Source organism: Dicentrarchus labrax, unplaced genomic scaffold, assembly GCF_905237075.1.
Source record: "Dicentrarchus labrax unplaced genomic scaffold, dlabrax2021, whole genome shotgun sequence".
NCBI lineage: Eukaryota > Metazoa > Chordata > Actinopteri > Moronidae > Dicentrarchus > Dicentrarchus labrax.
In genome coordinates, this window is record NW_026136709.1 from 5,877,030 (window position 1) to 5,896,670 (window position 19,641).

Consider the following 19,641-nt stretch of genomic DNA (forward strand, 5'->3'; position numbering starts at 1 on the left):
TGATATGGCACACTGATTTAATATAACATTTTAATATACCAATTATTTTCAAAAAGGTTGTCGGCCCTTGACTTAGATGATAAATTTGAGCCAAAAGTAAGGGGCTACTGAAGCTATAGTGATAGCACTTGGTGGATGCAAAACTGTGATTGGCTGCTTGTGCTTCCAACGACATCTTCCTGATGGTGGTCGAGACTGTTGTTCGCACCGACATTGTTAAGGAGGCTGAAGAATTCTGCTGCTTTTCAGTAACACCTTGTTCACACAGGCCGACTGAGCAGGCTTGGTGCCTATGGCGCTGTCAGCTGCATGTATGTATGTTTCCTTATACACTTTTCTTTATATTTTGTCCATGAAAAAGCAAAAATTTCATTTGATTTAATATAAAATCCCATATATGTAGTTTAGAGAGAGACCCTTCAACAAATTAAGTTGTGTTAAATAAAATATTACTACGGTGCTTTTACTTTGAAAAGGAAGTTTAAACTGTAGTGAAATATGTGGATATGACTATGCACACGGCTCACGGTAAACCTAGCAAAATCATCTCCACTGCAAACCTTCTGCTATACTACATGTGAATGTAAACACTCTGACTGTACCACAGTGGTCTCTTATTCAGTTATGAGTCAAACCTAAATATTGTTATAATGTTGTAATTGTAACTGGCCTGTAAGACAGGACTCCCATTTACTCCTTGAATCAGGCATTCATTTCCAGCAATGCAATTTTCAAGAAAATAGCAAAACATTTAAATGACAATCATCTTTCTTCCAACCATTTAATTGAACTCTTTCTTGTAAAACAAAATTTTCCTATCACCATTTCTATGTAATTCTAATGAGAATCCCACAATTCCAGCAATGGATGCATTCATGGTCCACAATTTCTAAGGGAAGGGGAAGAGCTGCCATTGTGATGTGAGGATCTGTGCCTTTGTGAGCTTAGGTCTACATTTATACATATGTGTGAAATTGTGCATGCAATTATGTACTATGCATGTGCAACACAAACACATGATCTTGTTCCACTCTGTGTATGCATGTGTGTACATGCATGTAGAGCATGTGTAAGTATGAGGGTAATTGGTGGAGGGGCAGATGTAGGGACAGACTGTAGAGAGAGCCCCACCACATGCTCCATATCTGGGTTTCACTGTCTGGGCGAGCCGCCATGCATTTACACCCTTTCAGAGCAGCCAGCACTGCTCATGAGGGAGCCGCCTATTTAGAAACCCAGGACGCCTGTTGCACGAGGCAGCGATCTGCGTTTCCAGAACAACCTTTTAGTTTTTAAAGTAGATAAGACAAGAAGGGAGATTTAGGGGGAAAGTCTTTGGTGGCGATGAGAAGAGAGCAGAAATGGCATTGTTCCACAGGAATGCAATCGTGATTGATGCGTCAGGGGAGCTAGTTCTCTTATCACCTCTACTCCTGCGCCAGAATATGTCACAAAGTAGATTAGTTACATTTACAAAGGGAGGGGATGGGAAAATACATCATGCCAAAGAGTGGGGTAAATTTAGAATGACAGAACATAACAAACAAAGCCAGGAAGTTGGCTCGCAGAGACATTTGTGGCCGCTGTGTGTTTCTTTAAAACAGCTGGGAAGAATCAGAGTTTATGAGAAGGAGGAGAAAGCACACATACACATGCACAGACACAAAATAATTAGGGAAAAAAAACAAATGCATTCAATGGGCAGTGGAACAATCTTTGCTATATTGTAGAAATAAATTGTCTACAAACCTGGAATAATGTTTTCTTTATAGCAGGGAACAATGTTTTTTTGGCTGAGGAATGCAAGAGCTGCATGGGTGGATGGTAGAGCTACTGGCTGCTCACTTAGACCTCCGTTAAGAACCTTATCTTGACCGCGCTTGTGTGTGTTTGTGTGCCTTTTTGTGTGTGACTGCGTCTCTTTCAGGCTAATCAGTGGTCTCTCTTACTCCTACTAACACACTGGTTCCTCTCCCGGCCCCTCTCGCCCTCCACTGCCTGTCACCGCTAATCCTGCTCCGACAACAAGCCTTCATTAGTGCTCTTCCAATCCTTACATCCCAGACAGCGAGCTAAGCCTGGCCGTCATCAGATAACCAGCTACCATGGCTTCTTCTGGAAGCTCTTTGGGAAGGAGGGGTTTTGTTTTTGTGAGGGAATGTCCCCTTTTGGCTGTACGGCTGACTGCTCAGGCTTCCTGTTTTGGAAGAGAAGGACAGGATGAAGGGGTTCCAGAAGAGAGGTGGTTGGAGTTACAGGGAATTGTGGTTATTAATCTGAGGATGTAGGACTTTAGCTCTTTAATGAGGAGCCGTGCCGAGACACGAGCTCTGGAAAGCCTTAGCTGGGGTCAAACGTCAAGCCTGAGCTCATGCGACTCTTTGCTAAAAGACGCTATGAGATTATGAGAGGAATGCATATCAAAGGCCATCCTCGCCTGGCTTTTTGGCCGGCCAGACAAACTTTCCCAAGAGAAGTAGCTCACTGAGAGGGGAGGGCTGGAGGCAACTGTCACATCACATGAGATGCCAGCAGATAACACCTATGAAGGGAATGCACAGATTGGTCTGGCTTATACAGGCCACATTGATTATGCGTCCATGTGGACCGCAAATCCATGGCCATAGACAGAAACATGTTTTAATCGACCTGACTGTGACTGTTCAGAGACAGCAGAGCAAAAGAGAATGCTATGAAGAAATGATTGCTGTTTGTGTAGGGAGAGATTGAAATCACAGGAGAGCAGAGTTATTCTGTCCAAGAAAATTAAAAGACCACACACACACACACACACACACACACACACACACACACACACACACACACACACACATATATATATATACACACACACTTTAAGTGTTCTGTCTTTGTTTAAACTGCAACAAACTTAAATAAAACAGACTTCACTTGCAACACTTTAGAACATAATATGTGTCATAATGAGTGCTGTCAAACGATTAAAATATTTAATCGCGATTAATCGCATTAATGTCATAGTTAACTCGCAATTAATCGCACATTTTTTTCTATTCTAAATGTCCCTTGATTTCTCTTACTCATTTTAATGCTCTTATCAACATGGAAAAGTGGATCGGCTTGCTTTGTGCAAATGTTGTTTTTATTGAGAATTCCCATCAGCTGTGTGCTTGGCCATCAAGTGGTATTTCAGACTGGACGTGCTGCGATGATAGCTCAGTTCACAACGACAAAACACACAGATCACTTTGGTTTTGTCAATGGAACCATTTGGCAACTTTTTATAAAGTAAACATTAAGAATATTATTGGCATCCATTTCGGTGTCTCGCACTCGCCATCCACTCAAAACGTAACGTCTACTACTCTTAAACAAGTGTGTGCGCCGTGCCTGTTGTTTTGTTTCCGGTCTAGCTAGAGCCGGTGTGGTGTTGTAGTTTTTCTAACGTTACTAGTTGTTGCAACAGCATGTGAAAAAAAACTACAAAGTATGCTAGGCCAAAAAGAACGTTAATCTCGCGATAAAAAAAAAATTGACGCCGTTAAAATGGGTTTGCGTTAACGCCGATAATAACGCGTTTAACTGACAGCACTAGTCATAACACAAAAAAGTCACCTTGGATTGTTTTTAATGAGGAAATAATGTTTATTTTATTACCATCTGTAAATCTGTGCGTCAGTCAGTCAAGTATAGAATTTGTATCTTTGGTGACTTTCTCTTTAAGGATGTTTAAGGATGTAAGGCTTAAAATGTGGAGATTTTCCACCAGCAGAGCTTCAGAGGCTTGGTAGAGACACAGATACACACACCGCCATCCAACGGCTCAAGATGTAAGATACGGTAAGCTTTATTGGCATCTCTTTGACAAATATGCAAAGGAATCGAAACAGGAAGATGGAGAAGATGAAGAGCAGCGGTTGTAGCTCTGAACCCAAGATGTGTAAGGCGAGAGATTGCCAATAGAAAATTCCTTTTAAATACGATATTGGAGCTGTTATTCATTATGAGGGAAGTGTTGGGGGTGGGGGGCTGTGACAAAGTCACCACTTCCTCAGGGTCAGCATTGACTTAATGAAGTTGAATATCAGTCAAATAATTCCAAGTGATCACATTAAATGATTTCATTCAAAGAGTTCTGCTAAGAATCATTTAAAGTGGCTTTGTGGTGATTGACTTCATAGCCAAAGTGACACGCTATAAAAAGTGTAGAGAAGAAAGGGTGAAGGCACAAATACGAGGAAAAGAAATGGATGGAAATCAAAAAAGTCAAATGAAGAGGTTGAGAAAAGGGCAGGAAGAACGTGATAAGTCACAGAGAGGGGAGGGAGAGAGGGACACAGAGACAGACAGACGGACGGACAGACAGACAGACAGACAGACAGAATTGATTAGATTGAATAAAGGGAGAGGATGTCTCACCGTGGCAGGGAGCTGTACTGTCTTTGTGCTTGCTGGAAATCATCTCTGTCCTCTTGCTGCTGTTTCTGGACCTGAGACTCGACTGTTACTGAATGGCGTCCGCTCGGTGTCTCCGTCCCATTGCTCACCTGTAACTTCCACAGGTACACAAGTCAAGATACACACAGTTCAGGCACAGCAACATAGAAACGAAACATTTTTGTCTTTGGGTTACAAAACACACTCACACACACACCTACACACACCTACACACACACACACACACACACACACACACACACACCTACACACATACACACACACACACACACACACACACACACACGCCTACACACACAGACACAGATGATGGAATATTTTTCCCTCAGCACAGCAGGTGGTTTGACAGTGGGTGTCAGGCTACCTTCAGGGAACAGGTAGTTAGTAGGTGTGATTCTATGATGACAGTTCATTGAAAAACGCACCTGTGCCAGTAGATGTAAAGTCCCCTGATAATATTGTTAAAGGAATAATTCAGCAAGATACGATCTTTCTATCAATTACGTATTCCTTGGTTTACCACACTGCTAGACAGCACAGATTGCAAGATTCTTAATGGAAAATGAGGCCTCAAAGTGGTCAGATCAAAGATCCATTTTAACAACAGCAAAGTCAACTAACTAAACTTAACATTAGCTGTACTTATTATATCATAAATACTTCATAATAATTCAAAATGGCTGAAAGCACCTTTCCAATGCACTTTAGTTGATGTGCTTAGATGTCTTCAATGTAATTTTCTCTGATCTCCGATTTAATTTCTACATCAGTGACTTTGTTAGTGACTTTGTATTTGTTCCTTTGTAGGATTTAGAATGCATTTCTCATTAAAGGACGTCACAATCAAACTACAGACTGGCCACGTTATTGTTGGGCCTTTAGTCTTGGATTTTCTGTCAGCTGTTGATGGAGCTCTTTTTTGTCTGCTCGGCCATAGTGGCTATCAGTGCTTATGCTAACTAATCTCTTTTGGTTTACTTTTACTAAACAGTGCTTTTTATATGATATACCCTTATACATAATATGATAATCTTTTGCTAAACTGCTGTGTACGCTGTGTGTTTCTGAACAAAGTAAGCACCACTATGCTTCATTTCACAGTTTTGCGTGTGACTTGACTACACACCACTAACCTGTACCAGTGTGTATGTGTGTTTGTTGTCTGATCATCGGAGGGGTTGACATGGAGATATCATCTCCCTCAACGCTAGTGCGCTGCTAACGAGCTGGCTGATGAAAGAACATGACAAGCCAATTAAACAGAGGCGAGCTGAGGAGGTGTAGCGAGTGTGGCTTGACCAAGTGTCAGTTTTCATGAGGCTTGGACGCTAATGTGGTAGGCAGGTGGGAGTGTGGACGTGTTGTGTGCATAGATAAATATTAAGCAACACTTTTCACTATTTTACCAGCAGCTGAGTTTTGAAACTGAACAGAACCGCCAAAGAATCTGCGTTTAATAGCTTGGAAAGAGATTTTCTTAAATTTGGTGGTATGGGTAGGGGGTAATAATACATGATGGAATGGATTGATGGGGTAAAGGTGTGATGGCAGATGGAAAGGCTGTCAGCAAAAATGTCTTCTTGGAAACATCTTGTGGTCTTGAAATGGCTGCTTTCCTCCTCACTTGGACAGCTGCAATAACAGCGCAATTACATTTCACTCAGCGTCAATAACAAGTCCTTTCTCAAGCCCTCCAAGTCCTGAAAACATAATAGTATTTCACGTGGGTGAAGTGAATTTGACTCATATGTTTCAGATTTTGCTGTAACAACACGTTTTCCCCTTTCAGAAAGTGTAGAGCACATAAACGAATATCAGATGAACAGTAAGAGAAAAGGAGAAATTATTTTACTGGGGCCAAATGCGGTTGTGAGAAAATAATTAGTCACGCACACTGAGGGTTTTTAATGTGATTTGAAAGGAAGTGGTGAGGAATCCGGAGGTGTTTGACGCTTCGGTTTCAAACTGAAGGGTTGAGGTGGATGACGCCATGCCAAGAGAAATGCATGAGAAATAGCCAGGAGAGAAAATCAGTCAGTGTAATGGCATTATCCAGGGAAGGAGAATCAGATTATTCCATGTTAGGCCTGGAATACAATGCCATATAAAACATGACATTTGTTGAAATCGAATCAAAGAGACGTCCCTGTTCGTTTTTATCCAATAATGTGAAAAATGATGTCAATACGGCACGCTTTTATCTCTCCCTTGTTTCCTTGGTGGTGTCACAGAGAACGGAGAAGAAAATAATTCTCCACCTGTTTAAACACAAGAGCGTTCACAGACGGTGAGCTGAGGGGGGAAATAATTATGAAAATTATTTGCAGCTATCAAAAATCCGGGACCAGGAAAGCAGCTGGGAAGTTGAGATTTAAAAGTTCAAAACAAGACAGCCAAGGTGTAATATTTCTTGGTTCAGAGCTGGTCACAGACCTTTCAGATATCAAAGCAGGTTGCTGTGATGGGTCAGCCCTAACATATGGCTTTACCGCCCACGCTCCTCATGATGTTTGTAGCCCGACACATAGGGAACAGTTTTAAGAGAGCAGCCGTGCTTGTACACAAACACACATATGGAAGGCATTTAAGTTGCTAATGGGCAGACAGACCTGACAAAAGCCCAGTTGGATAATGATTCTCTCTTAAAGCCCTCGCACGATCCAATTCCGCCAATTTATTATAAGCTAGCCCAGTCCATTTGCGGTCGCCGGAGTGTGTAGCTCCGGGGGCGGAGTATCCATCTGAGAGCAAGCAGTGTGGTCTGCCATTTCCTGGTCCCTGCACCAGGAAACCATGGTGAATGGGAGGTTGGTTTGGTTATCTCCACATCACTTAAGGACTCCACAGCACGCACAAATGGAAGAACAAAATGTTTCATGTTTATTGTGAAGATATCTGTGGATGAATGTGTGGGCAATAGTGCTTAGATATGTAATAATGTCTACATAAGAGAAGTGTAATTGCTTTGTTCTCCTCTCCTCCTGTTCTCCATCTTATCTGTGAACACACACAGTTTGGTAAGTAAATTGAGCTCAATAAAAAAGCTGGGTGTGAAGGCATGTTGCATACATCTGTGCACATGCAGATGTGTCTGGAACAGCACAACAATATTGTATTTGCTAAAAAAAATACATTTCACACTCCCAACAAGCTAAATAACTTGATTGTGAGGTGCAGCTCAAATATGTTGGCAAGTCCTATTACTTACAGCGACTGTAATCATGAGATCAGTCCATGCTTGCTACTTGCACATCACTGCACAGCACTATCCATAAATCACCCATGCAGCCTTGACAGTTAGCATTAGCATAGTTGTGCAAACTGAGAAGAAGCTTGACAAAAGATCGATTTAAATCGTCATAATTGACGTGACCAGATCTGGCTGAAAAATACAGAAATGTTGAGTTATTTTTAGTGATAGCAGCAAGAGGACCATAAGTCCAAGTCACATCTTGAAGAAAGAGAATCCTCTCAGCATGGAAAAAGCTTCACAAATATAATCAAGAGTGGCTAAAGGATTTGGCTGTTGCTTTCTAAAGTATGTTCTGCTCCTCTTCTACGGGGTCTTTGAGTTCAAACTGTGAAAAACACCTAGGAGTCAGCTGGCTTACCTATAATCAGTTGTATTATTCCAAGACATTTACTACGCAACAATGTGTGATGTTGTGATGATTGATGATGATGATTCTTGTTCCAAATACATGCAATTATGGACTAAAACTTTTTTTTTAATGAGCAGCATACCGCATTCCATGTATTGTGTGAATGGTTATAGTCAGGGGCTCACACACTGTCATGAGCTATGCTGTCTTAACTCTAACCCTTAGCCTCTGGGAAGTCAAGTGACTGCAGCTAAAAGTGGCTTATGAGTTATTATCCCCACATGATCACCTAGGAAAGAGTTAGCTGTACACAAACACCCAACGATATGTAAGCACCATACTTAGAGTAACCCAAGTTTGCATAAATACAACAAATGCTTGTAGACACATGTATCCTGGTAGCAGGAGATAGAGTGATAATAAAATCAAAAGAATTCACATAAATATGGGCTTTACAAGCTGCTGTTGTGTGTTTGATCCAAGGTACCAGCATGGCGCTCACACTCCTCTGTGTGGTCATGCTCACTGAGGCTCCAACCCAACAGCACAAATTGATTTTATTGCCGTAGACAGAGAGAAAGAGAGAAAGAGTAAAAAAGGCAACGCTTTGGAAAATACATAGCTCTTTATGATGAACATCTGGAAATCCCCTCTCACAGAGCAGCGAGGAGGGGAGGGAGAGAAAGCATCCCAGCTCTAATTGTGTGTGTTGGCTAGGGGGCTACATGATAGACAGGGCTTCTCGTGTCCCGGTCATTATTCCATTAAGAAGGAGCTGGGCTTCGAGGACTGGCCTCGGCGTTGTCGTTACAGGCGTTCACAGGAGACATACCTGAGCTCAGTCTCCAACACCCCAGAGACAAGCCGGGGGTCACAGAGAGGGAGCCTCAGACTTCACGCGGCTCAATGTGTTCCCTCTGTAGCTGTTCCTCATTATCATTATCATTCCCCAGGTCATATGTGACAGCAGTTTATTTGGGATCTGCAGCAGACACTATTGTGTACTGCAGTACTAGGCATACTGTTGGACTGATCTGTAATCTTAAGAATGTGACCACAGGCAAAAAAAGATTTAATTAAAAGATTTATTTCATTTCTTAAATAAAAATATGGGCAGACCCCGTGCATTTTTATTAATCTTGCACATTGCGTTACCACTACGAATTCTAACAGGCCTTTCTGCACAGACTGAACCTGCGACTTCTGTGCTCAGTACGGACCAACGGACCAGCCATGACGTGGAGCTGACACTGCTTACACTGCTTATGTTAAGCTTGGTCGCTTTTGTCCAGTGACAATAAACTTCATTCAAACAAGATGACTGATTCCTAAAAAATTTTGACAAAAAAAGGAAAAGAGGCATTCCTTTATGCAATTCTATTATGAACGGAAAGTAAGAAGAAAACAAGACAGATACCCAGCCACAGTGGGTTGAAGATGCAGACAATCTGGTCTGTCTGCAGCAAAGCTTAGTTTTATATAACAGTCGTCTACAGACTTAGCCACAAAATGTAATATACTACTCCAGTAATATTAAAACAAACTCAGTAAAGTTTATGATGGATCTTTTGACAGCCGCCACGAAGGAATTAGGATCATGGAACTGCTCAAACAAGATTTTCAGACCTGCCAGAAATCCAACAGATTGACTGAGAGATTGTTTATCATTCAGACAATTAATTGTTGCTGTGCCCCCCCTCAAACTGCATCTGGCAGATATTGTTCATTATTTTTTTTAGTCAGGGGTGAACAATTTAGGGCTAAAATTGGGCTTAATTTGTACAGTTTTTGGCTTTAGTTGAGTTTCAGACTTCATTTTTGAAACCTAGAAACAGATCTTGACAAAGCAGTCTTACCTCTAGGGCCTAACAGCTACATAGCAGTGTTGTAAACATTGGATGTTACGGGGATTGTGATAAATTCAAATGCATGTTCAGGTTGCATAAAAATATTTATTTTGCCCAGATTTTATGTTCTTTATAATACAAACGTTTTCCTAAAATTAGATATTTTCTTTTTTGAATGTTTACAATATAGTGAATGGTGACCCTTATTTTGTGATATATATCGCCAGATCTTTGCAAAGACACAACCTTAATGAGAACGTTTTCATGACATCTGGGAAAACTCCATCTTCTGATGCAGATTATGGTATATGATCCACAACAGCTACTAAATGAACCTTGAGGTGAGATTGCTTTGTCAATAGTACTTTAATTGCAATATCTGGATAAGTGATTGAGCAAATCTGAGCTGCTGCTGTTTGTTTTTCCAACAAATATACAATAGAAATATTACAACCGAGCCATGTGTTGAGATGCCAGCAGCTGCTCCTGTTCTGGCTTGTAGATCTGCGTGGGAGCCATTACGATGCAACCTTGAGCACTCAGGGACAGCGTGCATCAAAGTGCAGTTTTGCAGACTTTGATGTGGTAGGCATTTAACTACCTTCTCGAGCATCTTGCCTTTTCCTGGTTACATTCACTGAATGTTTTGATTTACAAAAAGTGGAGGTCACGGAGGTTTCACTTTCATCACTGCAGACGACATTCAGCAATGACACAGAGTGAAATCCACTGTTGAAAAGAAAGATGTCAATTTCTGTACAAAAAGTACCCATAATAGGTTAGAATGGATCACAGACACAAGGTTGTGTTTTTGTGTGGGTCAAAATGTTTTCTAAAAATCCTATTGTCGTCACTAATGCCTCCACCTACGCTTATGAAAACCCAGAGCTGAATGCAACAAGTTCATTCTCTGAAATATACCCAGAGTTTTTAGTTTCACAATCAGTCTAAAAATATAAAGTGTAAATGGAAAGTACAAATGAAGAATAAAAGTTTATTTCTCTGTGCTTTTACCTTTCTTTCTCCCTCCCTCTGCAAGCACATCTCTGAAGGATGTTTCTGCCTTTATTCTTCTATTTACCAACACATCTACGGTCATATGTGTGAATTTTTGCCTCCTCCTTTTTATCCTCTGGTTTTCATATCAAAATGCTTGCCCCGTCCGCCTCAAAGAATAGAGCCATATCCATTCTGCTTTGCATGACACTAAGACATGATTTCCCTTGAGTTCCTTTAATCAGTGTCGAAACATAACATGGGTACGCCTGTGTCTTTCCTAACAAGCTCTGCCATTGTGAATCCTTTTTCACAGGACTAAAATAACATGAAAGAGGACTAATAAAATAGACTTCAATACTCCAGGGCCGGGCCTATATCTTATTACTAGTGGAATGGAGGGGGTATGCTCAACACTGTCAACAATCACAAGCAATTAGGAGCTCAGAGGCTCAGAGAGAAGGACTGAGACTGCTGAGTACTAAACAAACAGTTAACGTCTCATTTTGACAGCGAGAACGGGAAGAGAGAGGGAGATTAAGAAAACAGTGGAGAGAGTTGTCCGCTTTCAGTGATCTTCAACCATCAGTAGGACTAACACTGGAGGAAATCCTGAGCAAATAAAGTCTGCGTTCCTCTGTACAAAAACATGGTGGGAAGTATGCTGTTACGGCTGTTACAAACTTGGATAGGAAAAACAGCGGATGAGGTTCCTGCCATATCAAACCTCCACTCCAGGCCAATTTAATTGACAAACTGACACTGATAATTCTCCAGAAAATTGGATGCCAAATATTTTAACTTTCAAGGTCTGACATTCTGACCCGTAATTTAGAAAACAGCTCTGCTTTGTGTAACAATTAGCCGTCTTTCCTCCACAACCAGGTCAGGAAAGTCACGGGACAAAAAAAAGCTATGTCTGTCTCAAGCCATTACACTGCGAAAATATACAAATATTTGACCTCTAACTTGTTCCTGCTCGGTTATATGAGTTTGGCTCGATTATTGTTTGGTCATTTTTTTTCAAAAAAGCGGATGTATGAACTTAAATAAAGTGTTAAACAATAAGTTATATCACTCGAACAGAAGTTAGAGTAAAGTAAATAGTGGAACTGCATGTTAAAATCATTAGTGATTTAATATGTATGTGGAAAGATTAAATGAAGTCTTTCTTTACTTAAACTCCAGACGCAGCTGAACTTTTTGAACACAGCAGGAAGGAATATGAGCTCAAGTCTGAATGAATTAACAAAGGAATTAACTTGATTGCATTTTTCCAATTATGACGAGTAAATCCCATTGTTGGTACAGATCAATCATGGGAGAGGAGAACGGCTTAAAAAAACAGTTTAATTTAAAAAATTTTAATTTAAAAATCCCTTTAATCAAGTCTAATGAAAATTAAAATGAACAGTGTGCCTCACTGTCTTCAGCTTCTCTCCCCTCACTTTGCCTCAAAGTCCTTAACAGTCACTTTTCATCAAATGTTTCCACCGTTCAGTTCCTCTCCTCTCTCCTGCCATAAGTGTGTCATATGTCCAAGACGGAAAAGGCAGAGACAGAGATGAGTAATTAGGAATTAGTTCCGGGTCAAAGGTTGAATTCAAAATTAGTCAAATATATTTGGCAGGAGTTGGGACAGCAACCTGAAGTTTTATCAACACGAGTCAGATAGTTTGGCAGTCGTACAACGCATACGAATGAGGCACTTCATGGATCCACTGAAAGTTGATATTGTGCCGGGCTTCGCACTGTGTTATATCAATTATTATCCATTTTACAAGTAAGATTGTTATTGTTGTTAATCCCAGGATGCATGAGTTTATGACTCTACTTAATTGCAGTCTGCAGATATATCTTCTCCTGGGAATGATCGCAGGAAACACATCACATTTATGCTCAGTGTTTCTTTTTCCCACTTTGTATCACTAACATCAGCTGGAAAGAATACAGTTTACAATTATGTGTTTATCTGCTGTATATTTGATCAAATGAAATGGGTGACAGCTATAAACATCAAGAGAATACCAATAATAAAATGTATTTAGTTTTGAAATTTTGATGATTGTACAATGATATTATTATGCTGTGTTATATTGCCCAAACTCTGATTCAAGTAAGGTCATGTCACTAGCAGTCAAAGAAATACATTTCAGATCAGGTTCTACAGGAATAAAATTATTTGAGTGTGAGAAATCAATTAATCAGTGTGTCCAGTGGTGCATCAGGGCAAATCACTCTAAGAGCTCTGAGTATAGGGTATTTGTGTTTCTGGGTCTGTGCAGCTCAGCGCCACTCTGATGGAGCGCAGCTCCTATCGAACACTCACCCAGGACTGGTTAAAGCTGTAGGTGTGCCGAAGGTCCTCTGGGTCCTCTTCCTGCTTGGCCTGCTGGAACTCATGCCTCAGCCTTTGTATCCGGTCGTGGTTACTGGGAGCCATCTCACTGCTGGGAGAGAGAGGAAGAGGAGGTGAGATAGTGGAACTAGAAACCAGATAGCAGTATTAGTGGTTATTTGGTGTTCATTTTTCAACAAGCACATAGCTATGTTGTTACTGATGCCTTTTCATATCTGATAATTCACCCCTCTAGACTGTGTTGAGCATCCCTTAATCTGACAGTCTTGATTCCCTTTTGCATACCTGACTGACATCTCTATGTGCTTTTTCTTTCCACCCTCCCTTCTTCCAGCCTCCAATCTCCTGAGCACCCCTATAACTGAAAGTGTCCCCTGTGCACCATTGTGAGTGATGCATGTCCCTTTTAGACTGCAGGAGAATGTTGGCCTTTTATGGTACGCAGTCATTAAACACTGTGGAAAACCCTCATTTACATCCCCTTCATTAAGAGGCTTTGAGGGGCCTGTCAATAGGAATCAATAGCCTTGCCTCAGCTTAATCAGGCTCTCCTTTTATCACCAGCTACAGAGGCAGCACATGACAAAACGCATAATTATGATGAGACAACTGGCTTGATAATAAGCCTCCATTTATGCATACCACAGGGATGAAAGTGACCAAAGGTTAGGAATTTGTGCTGGGAGGGGATAGGAGCTTGGGGACGTAGGGAGTGGGATTGATAGGGTGAGGGAAGGAAAGGGAGATAAAGGTAGGAGGGGTGTTCTCTGGGGTGGTGCTGAGAGAAAAAGGGAAAGGTTAATCAAAAGCATGTGAGAGAAGGAAGAGAAACTAAGTCAGCTAGGGCCTGACACCCTGTCATTGTGTGTGTCCTCCTGAGTAGCACTTACAGGTGGCACACCAGCGGTGGAAGTGATTGCTTATTTGGGCCCAGAGGATTCTGGGCGCAATTATGGCGATAATTGCAGATTAGAATGAGCACATCCTTCTGATGATAATGGGCACTAGGACATGCTGCCAATCAAGCTTCATTAAAAGCACAATAAATAGCAGCTCATAAAGGATGAACGGGTCTCGGTGCATGCCCCTGAGTAGCACTTGGCGAGACACGGTTATCGTGTTATTCGTACTGCCTGATCAAAATCAATTGTATTAGTTATACTCCATTTGATTCCTATAGCCTTATGTGTGTGGGAGCGCGGGAGCGTACATTAGGTCTTTTATGTGGATGTGGGCAATTAAGTGGCTCACTAGGGTGTGAGCTGGCTTATGCTTTTAGGGAGTGGGGTGATGGCGAAGTCCTTCTATTACTGTTCATTACTAAATCAATGTTCCTTTTATATTTGCATGAGGTTAAACAGCATATGCAATGTTAATGAAATTTTATTTAATTTAAACCTAATTGTAGTCTATAAATAACAGAGCTACATAGACTATATGTGAAAATCTATGGCAACACTTAAAGGCTCATAAGAGATGGGATTCCCCCAAATTTTCTCTCTTTTATTGTACAAGTTTCTATTACTTTTAACTACAAAAGTAGCGCACAAGAGTTATTAAACCATTATCAAACCATTATCAGCTTCAGAATGTACCAATGTACATCTTTTTGTTAATGCAAAAAAACACCGATATAGCAAAAGGATTTTAGATTAACCTAAAGATATATTCGAAGAAAATGTGTGTGCCTGAGCTAAATCGTACATAGCATGCAATTGAGAGGAAAAAATAAACACATATGCAATTCTGAATTAATTTTCCTCACATTTCCAAACATGTTGAAATACAGTATATGTCATCATCCCTGCTCGAGAAAGATGTTTGACAAGAATGTAATGGGTGGGAAAAGACCAAACATAGATCTGGGAAGTCCAATGCATGCAATTAGTTTAATCCCTGAGGCTGGTCAAAGAGAAGACCAGGCTGTCTCCAAACAAACAGCCTCATAAATTTTTCTCCTTGACCCTACAGGGAGGGCCAGTGCTAGCATCAGCATCTCAAAACGTGCACCACTAAGCTAGAGGAACCAGAGGGGGCAGTGGGGACCAGCTGGGGATCCAGAAAAAGGGCCACAAGCTAGGATATAAACTGGCTGCTTGAGTCCAATACACTTCCTACACAAAAAGACCTATTGCCCTTCTCTCGCCCACTGAGGTGTCAGTAGAAAGAAGAGTATACTGTATATGACCAAATGTATGCTCTAGTGTGTGGTGGATGAAGTAGTGGGGTGTGGAATGGGGGAAGATCAGCGAAGACAAGATCTCCAGCAAATTAAAGAACTAGCAGCGAGGAACTTCAATATATTTTTCAAAGTGCTACAAATGGAAATTGTATCGCATAGGGGCTGGGAGTGGGGGTGGGATTTTACGAGGGGTGAATTTGTCATGGCAGTTCAAAGGAGGCCTGTGCAATATCTAGATTATCTGCAGGGGCTTCTCCTCTTGGTCCTTCACCCACCATGGGGGTACCCAGTTGATGGGATTCTTGAAAAGCAATCCATGGATTATTCCAATGTAAATATATCCATATGGTAGGAAAAAAGAGCCGGGAAGCTCAGCACCGAGGAAGAGCGGGAATCAAAGAGGCACCAGAAGCTGCCCACTATCACTGTAGCAGCCGGTAGCAGGCCTGTCTCCATACATAAAGAAGATGGATTCAGCCGCCTTCTCTGAGAGCTCCCCAATGCTTGGGCACCTCATTGTTTAATTAGTCAGCATGATCGTTGCTGATGCATCAGGTGTCACTGCTTATAAATTCCCCTGTGAATACATCAACGTCTGTAATGGGCCTGAAGAACAAGTGCTGAAAGAAAAGATTGGGGAAAAACTGGTGGCAATTTATCTCAGCCGACCATCTCAGCAATTAGGATAAATGTGTCACCCCAGCCAGCAATAGACGTGTATGAGGGAATATGAATGAGCGCGGCTCATCAGTTTGCTGTAAGCCATGTGTTTGTGCATAAGGGAAAAAGGTCACAGGTTGTGTAAGTGTACTCAGTGGTACAGGCAGGCTGTCTGCATCATGATCGTACGAGCTTGCAGTGCTTAGTCCCAGTGCTGTTTTTTTTCCCAAAGCCCTCTTTTCAAACATGAGTCAATGGAAAATGGGATGCCGCCCGTAAAGTAATTAAAAAACATGGGAGAGATAAAGTATCCATATGCCATAGCATTTCCTCAGCCAGCATCTTCATTCTGTCCTGTATAATGAGATTTGCTCAAAATTCATCCGTGTGTTCGCAGACTGAAATGTCAGCACTTGGCCTCTCAGGTTGGCCATGTCGCTCCCAAACGCACGCAAACATACCCACGGAACACAGACGGCAACACGTAGATGTACAAAGAAGCCGACACACACTCTATCTCCCTTTAGCTGTCTCTCTTCTCCTCACTTTATAGACACTTGTATTCAGTAAAGTCACACCGCTGCTGTATTTATAGCTTGGCTGAAAGCTTATTCTCAAGGCTTATTGGGAGAGGTGAACCTGTGAATTCACAGGCACGCTGAGTCAGGTCGAAAAACAAGGATTCAGCTGCATCTGAACAACAACAGACCATCTACTCATCTCATTCTCCTCCTGCTGCTCCTACTCATTCTCTCATTATTAAGACAGGATTATAAAAGCAGTTAAGTAAAAAAATGTCAAGAAACAACAAAAAATGAGCCAAAAGCTTTTTGAACTTTTGATGAATATAGCTTTGTGAGTAAATCCCATTTTCAGGTTTTTATTCATGACAAACCGTGAGGAACCAGTGGTGTGCATGTGTCTCTTTCTGACCCCCATTCCCACCTGTGTTTTTCAACCTGACCCGTTGACAGGGGTCATGGGCCCTCTAAAGCTGCAGTTGGGGGTATGTGGACGCCTGTCTGTGTAATAGTCATCCTTTGATCCAGGAGGATTTGGCAGATGTCTCACACACCACAAGGCTTAGGCCGAGGATGCAAACTATGGCACACTATCGCTTCTGTTGGTGGATCAAAGCCGCGCTGAGTCTCGGCATGCCTTATAAACACTGCCACTGGCCAATAAAGGAGTAATCCAATCACTGAGAGTGTAACATGGGTCATATGAGCATACCTAAGGTCAGGGGGCAGTCCCAGCCAATCAGAATGAGAGCTACGGAGTGTTATAATCCTGGGGATAAAATTTCAAGGGAAGTTTGACAGGAGTTCTGAGAGTTGTCACAGACTTGTTCATTTCCAAGTAAAGTGGAAAAGGCTGAACTGTTGGGGCTTCGGTGTGACTTCAAAATCAGACGGTCTGTTATTTCTTATCTGATCACTACTGATTGAAATTCTATCAGATTATCTGGTTTCTTGTTCTGGCCCCAGTATCTCCATGCAGCAGATGAGGGGGCAGGCTTCTTAAGTTTGGGCCCTTTGGCAATCTTGCATCAAGTCAAAGGCTTAGCTCATCTTTATTCCATCGCCCTGTGGACTTTCATTTATTTCAAAGACAGAAAGATGAGGCATTTTTGGGGAGATGGACAGCCTTTGGGACCTACCGCAATGATAGAAAAAGATAAGATCTGCATTACCGCTGGTCATTTTTGAAGGGGAGTGGGACAAAGATAAAACATTTTTTTAGAGTCTTCAGAGGAAATCAGCATATATCGGCCAATCTGCCATGATTCTTGCAATCAAACCAAAGCATATGAAGCATATAGTGCTCTCCCAGCATTTCTTCCCCACTCCACTTTACTCTCTTTTCCGTCTTCATAAAAATATCTTCCATTTTTTTCTCTTGCCTCATCTCTCTCCTTTATTTCTTTCTTCTTCTTCCCACATGTTTTATCTCTGAATGCCTCAATCCTCCTCTGTGGTTACAGGGATAGGTCATGAATTCCCTTCTGTCCCCCTCATCCTCTCCCACTAGCCTGGTAAGTGACAGCTGCAAGCTGGACAAAGGCCTGATAATACCCTGGATTTGTCAGGCTCTGACTTCACCCATGTCCCCCTGTGACTGATGCACTGACAGTGGCGCCGTGCCAGCTGAAAAGCCCACTTTGTGATGGGGGCTGTTGCTGTTGTTGTGCTGGGTGTGAATGTGTGTGTATGTGTATCCATGGTTCCTTTCTGACTCCAAAACAGCCCATATGGGGTCCTTGGGGGTCTTAAGAGGCCATCATCTGGGATATCTGCCTAGGCCATGATGGTGGCGTGACTGGGGAGTGTGGAGCTCTGATTAGCAAGGGAAAGGAGTAGCGTCTGTAGAGCTGCTTCCTCCAACAGGCTGTCCAGCATTTTGCAGGCCCCTGGTGTACCGTTCATCTCTTGCTTCCCTAGTGTGAGAAACGAAGAAACAGCTCTGCCCTGAGGGGAACCACAGAAGGCCCCTCAAACTAAGAAAACATTGTTAACAGAAAATGAAGAAAAGCAGCAGTTCTTCAGCTTTCTCTTTGTCCCTTTATACCCCTCAGTATTTCAAAACCCCCATTTGCTTCAGCACATACTGTATAAAGCCTGGCACCCCTCTTTTACCCCAGTTTGCTTTATTACCCCAAGGACACGTGCTACAACAACTCGTCACTACAAGTAATTTAATTACAAACATTTCTTTCTTTCTCTCTATTTCATCCTCCTGTTTGAGGGATTGCTAAAATACAGGTGCAAGAGAGGAATCGACCTTGCAGCTGTCTACATTTGAGAGAGACACCGTTGATGCCTTCTGCCCTGCCTTTTCACCATCAAGTTTTACAGCTTTAGTTCCAAAGAGAATGCACTGGAACTGATCAAAGGCGCTTTTGTTTCTGCATGTTGTGCCGTATGGATGTCTTACTTGTGGTTAGAAGGAAACAGGTGTGACCTTTTCTACAAAAGTGGAACTAAAAGTGCTTTTGGTTGTTTTAAAACTTCCAATACATGGTCTCTGGCTTTAATGCTAAAAGAGAAAGAGGCTGAGAATCGACTCTACAGGCCAGCGAAATGGCTGGAGGCAATGTTGTGGCAGAGCCAGCTGGGTAGCCAGAACATTCTAGTAAATAAAGTAAAAAAAAAGAAAAAAGATGGATGCTCAGGTGCAGTCCGGAAATGTATCAATTATTCAACTGATCCTGTGAGGCAACGGCAGCTGCTCTAACTCAGAGCGAAGGACAGACAGGGGGCCAGACAGTAGGTCGTAGTGCCTGTCCATTTGAACAAATACATCTTACAGAGGCCAAGTTCAAAAAGCTGGCACTGCTTCCATGTTTGTTCCTCTTGATTTTAGTGTAAAATTAAGTATGTGAAAGTTTACTGTACAGTACATTCAACGTTTCATGGAAAGGCACAAACACTACTAAGACTGAACTTTTAGATACATTCTGAGAAAACACAAATTTATTTAGTTAACTCTAATGAGTTGCATCAAATCTAATCCAATGTAACTCAATTTATATCTACCAACAGCAACCTTTTTCTGACT

General features: G+C 41.8%; 1 protein-coding gene across 5 annotated transcripts in view; it reads right to left on the reverse strand.

Annotated features, from left to right (window-relative positions):
- LOC127369479 (partitioning defective 3 homolog) overlaps positions 1 to 19,641 on the reverse strand; it is a 333,391-nt gene that overhangs the window by 5,423 nt on the left and 308,327 nt on the right. For 4 of the 5 annotated variants that reach the window (XM_051410907.1, XM_051410906.1, XM_051410911.1 and 1 more), the window contains 2 exons: positions 13,212 to 13,332; positions 4,399 to 4,526 (listed from right to left, as the gene is read on the reverse strand). In XM_051410907.1, coding sequence (XP_051266867.1) covers positions 4,399 to 4,526; positions 13,212 to 13,332 — 249 coding nt within the window. The remainder of the gene's footprint in view (positions 1 to 4,398; positions 4,527 to 13,211; positions 13,333 to 19,641) is intronic. The other variant, XM_051410908.1, reaches the window with a different exon arrangement.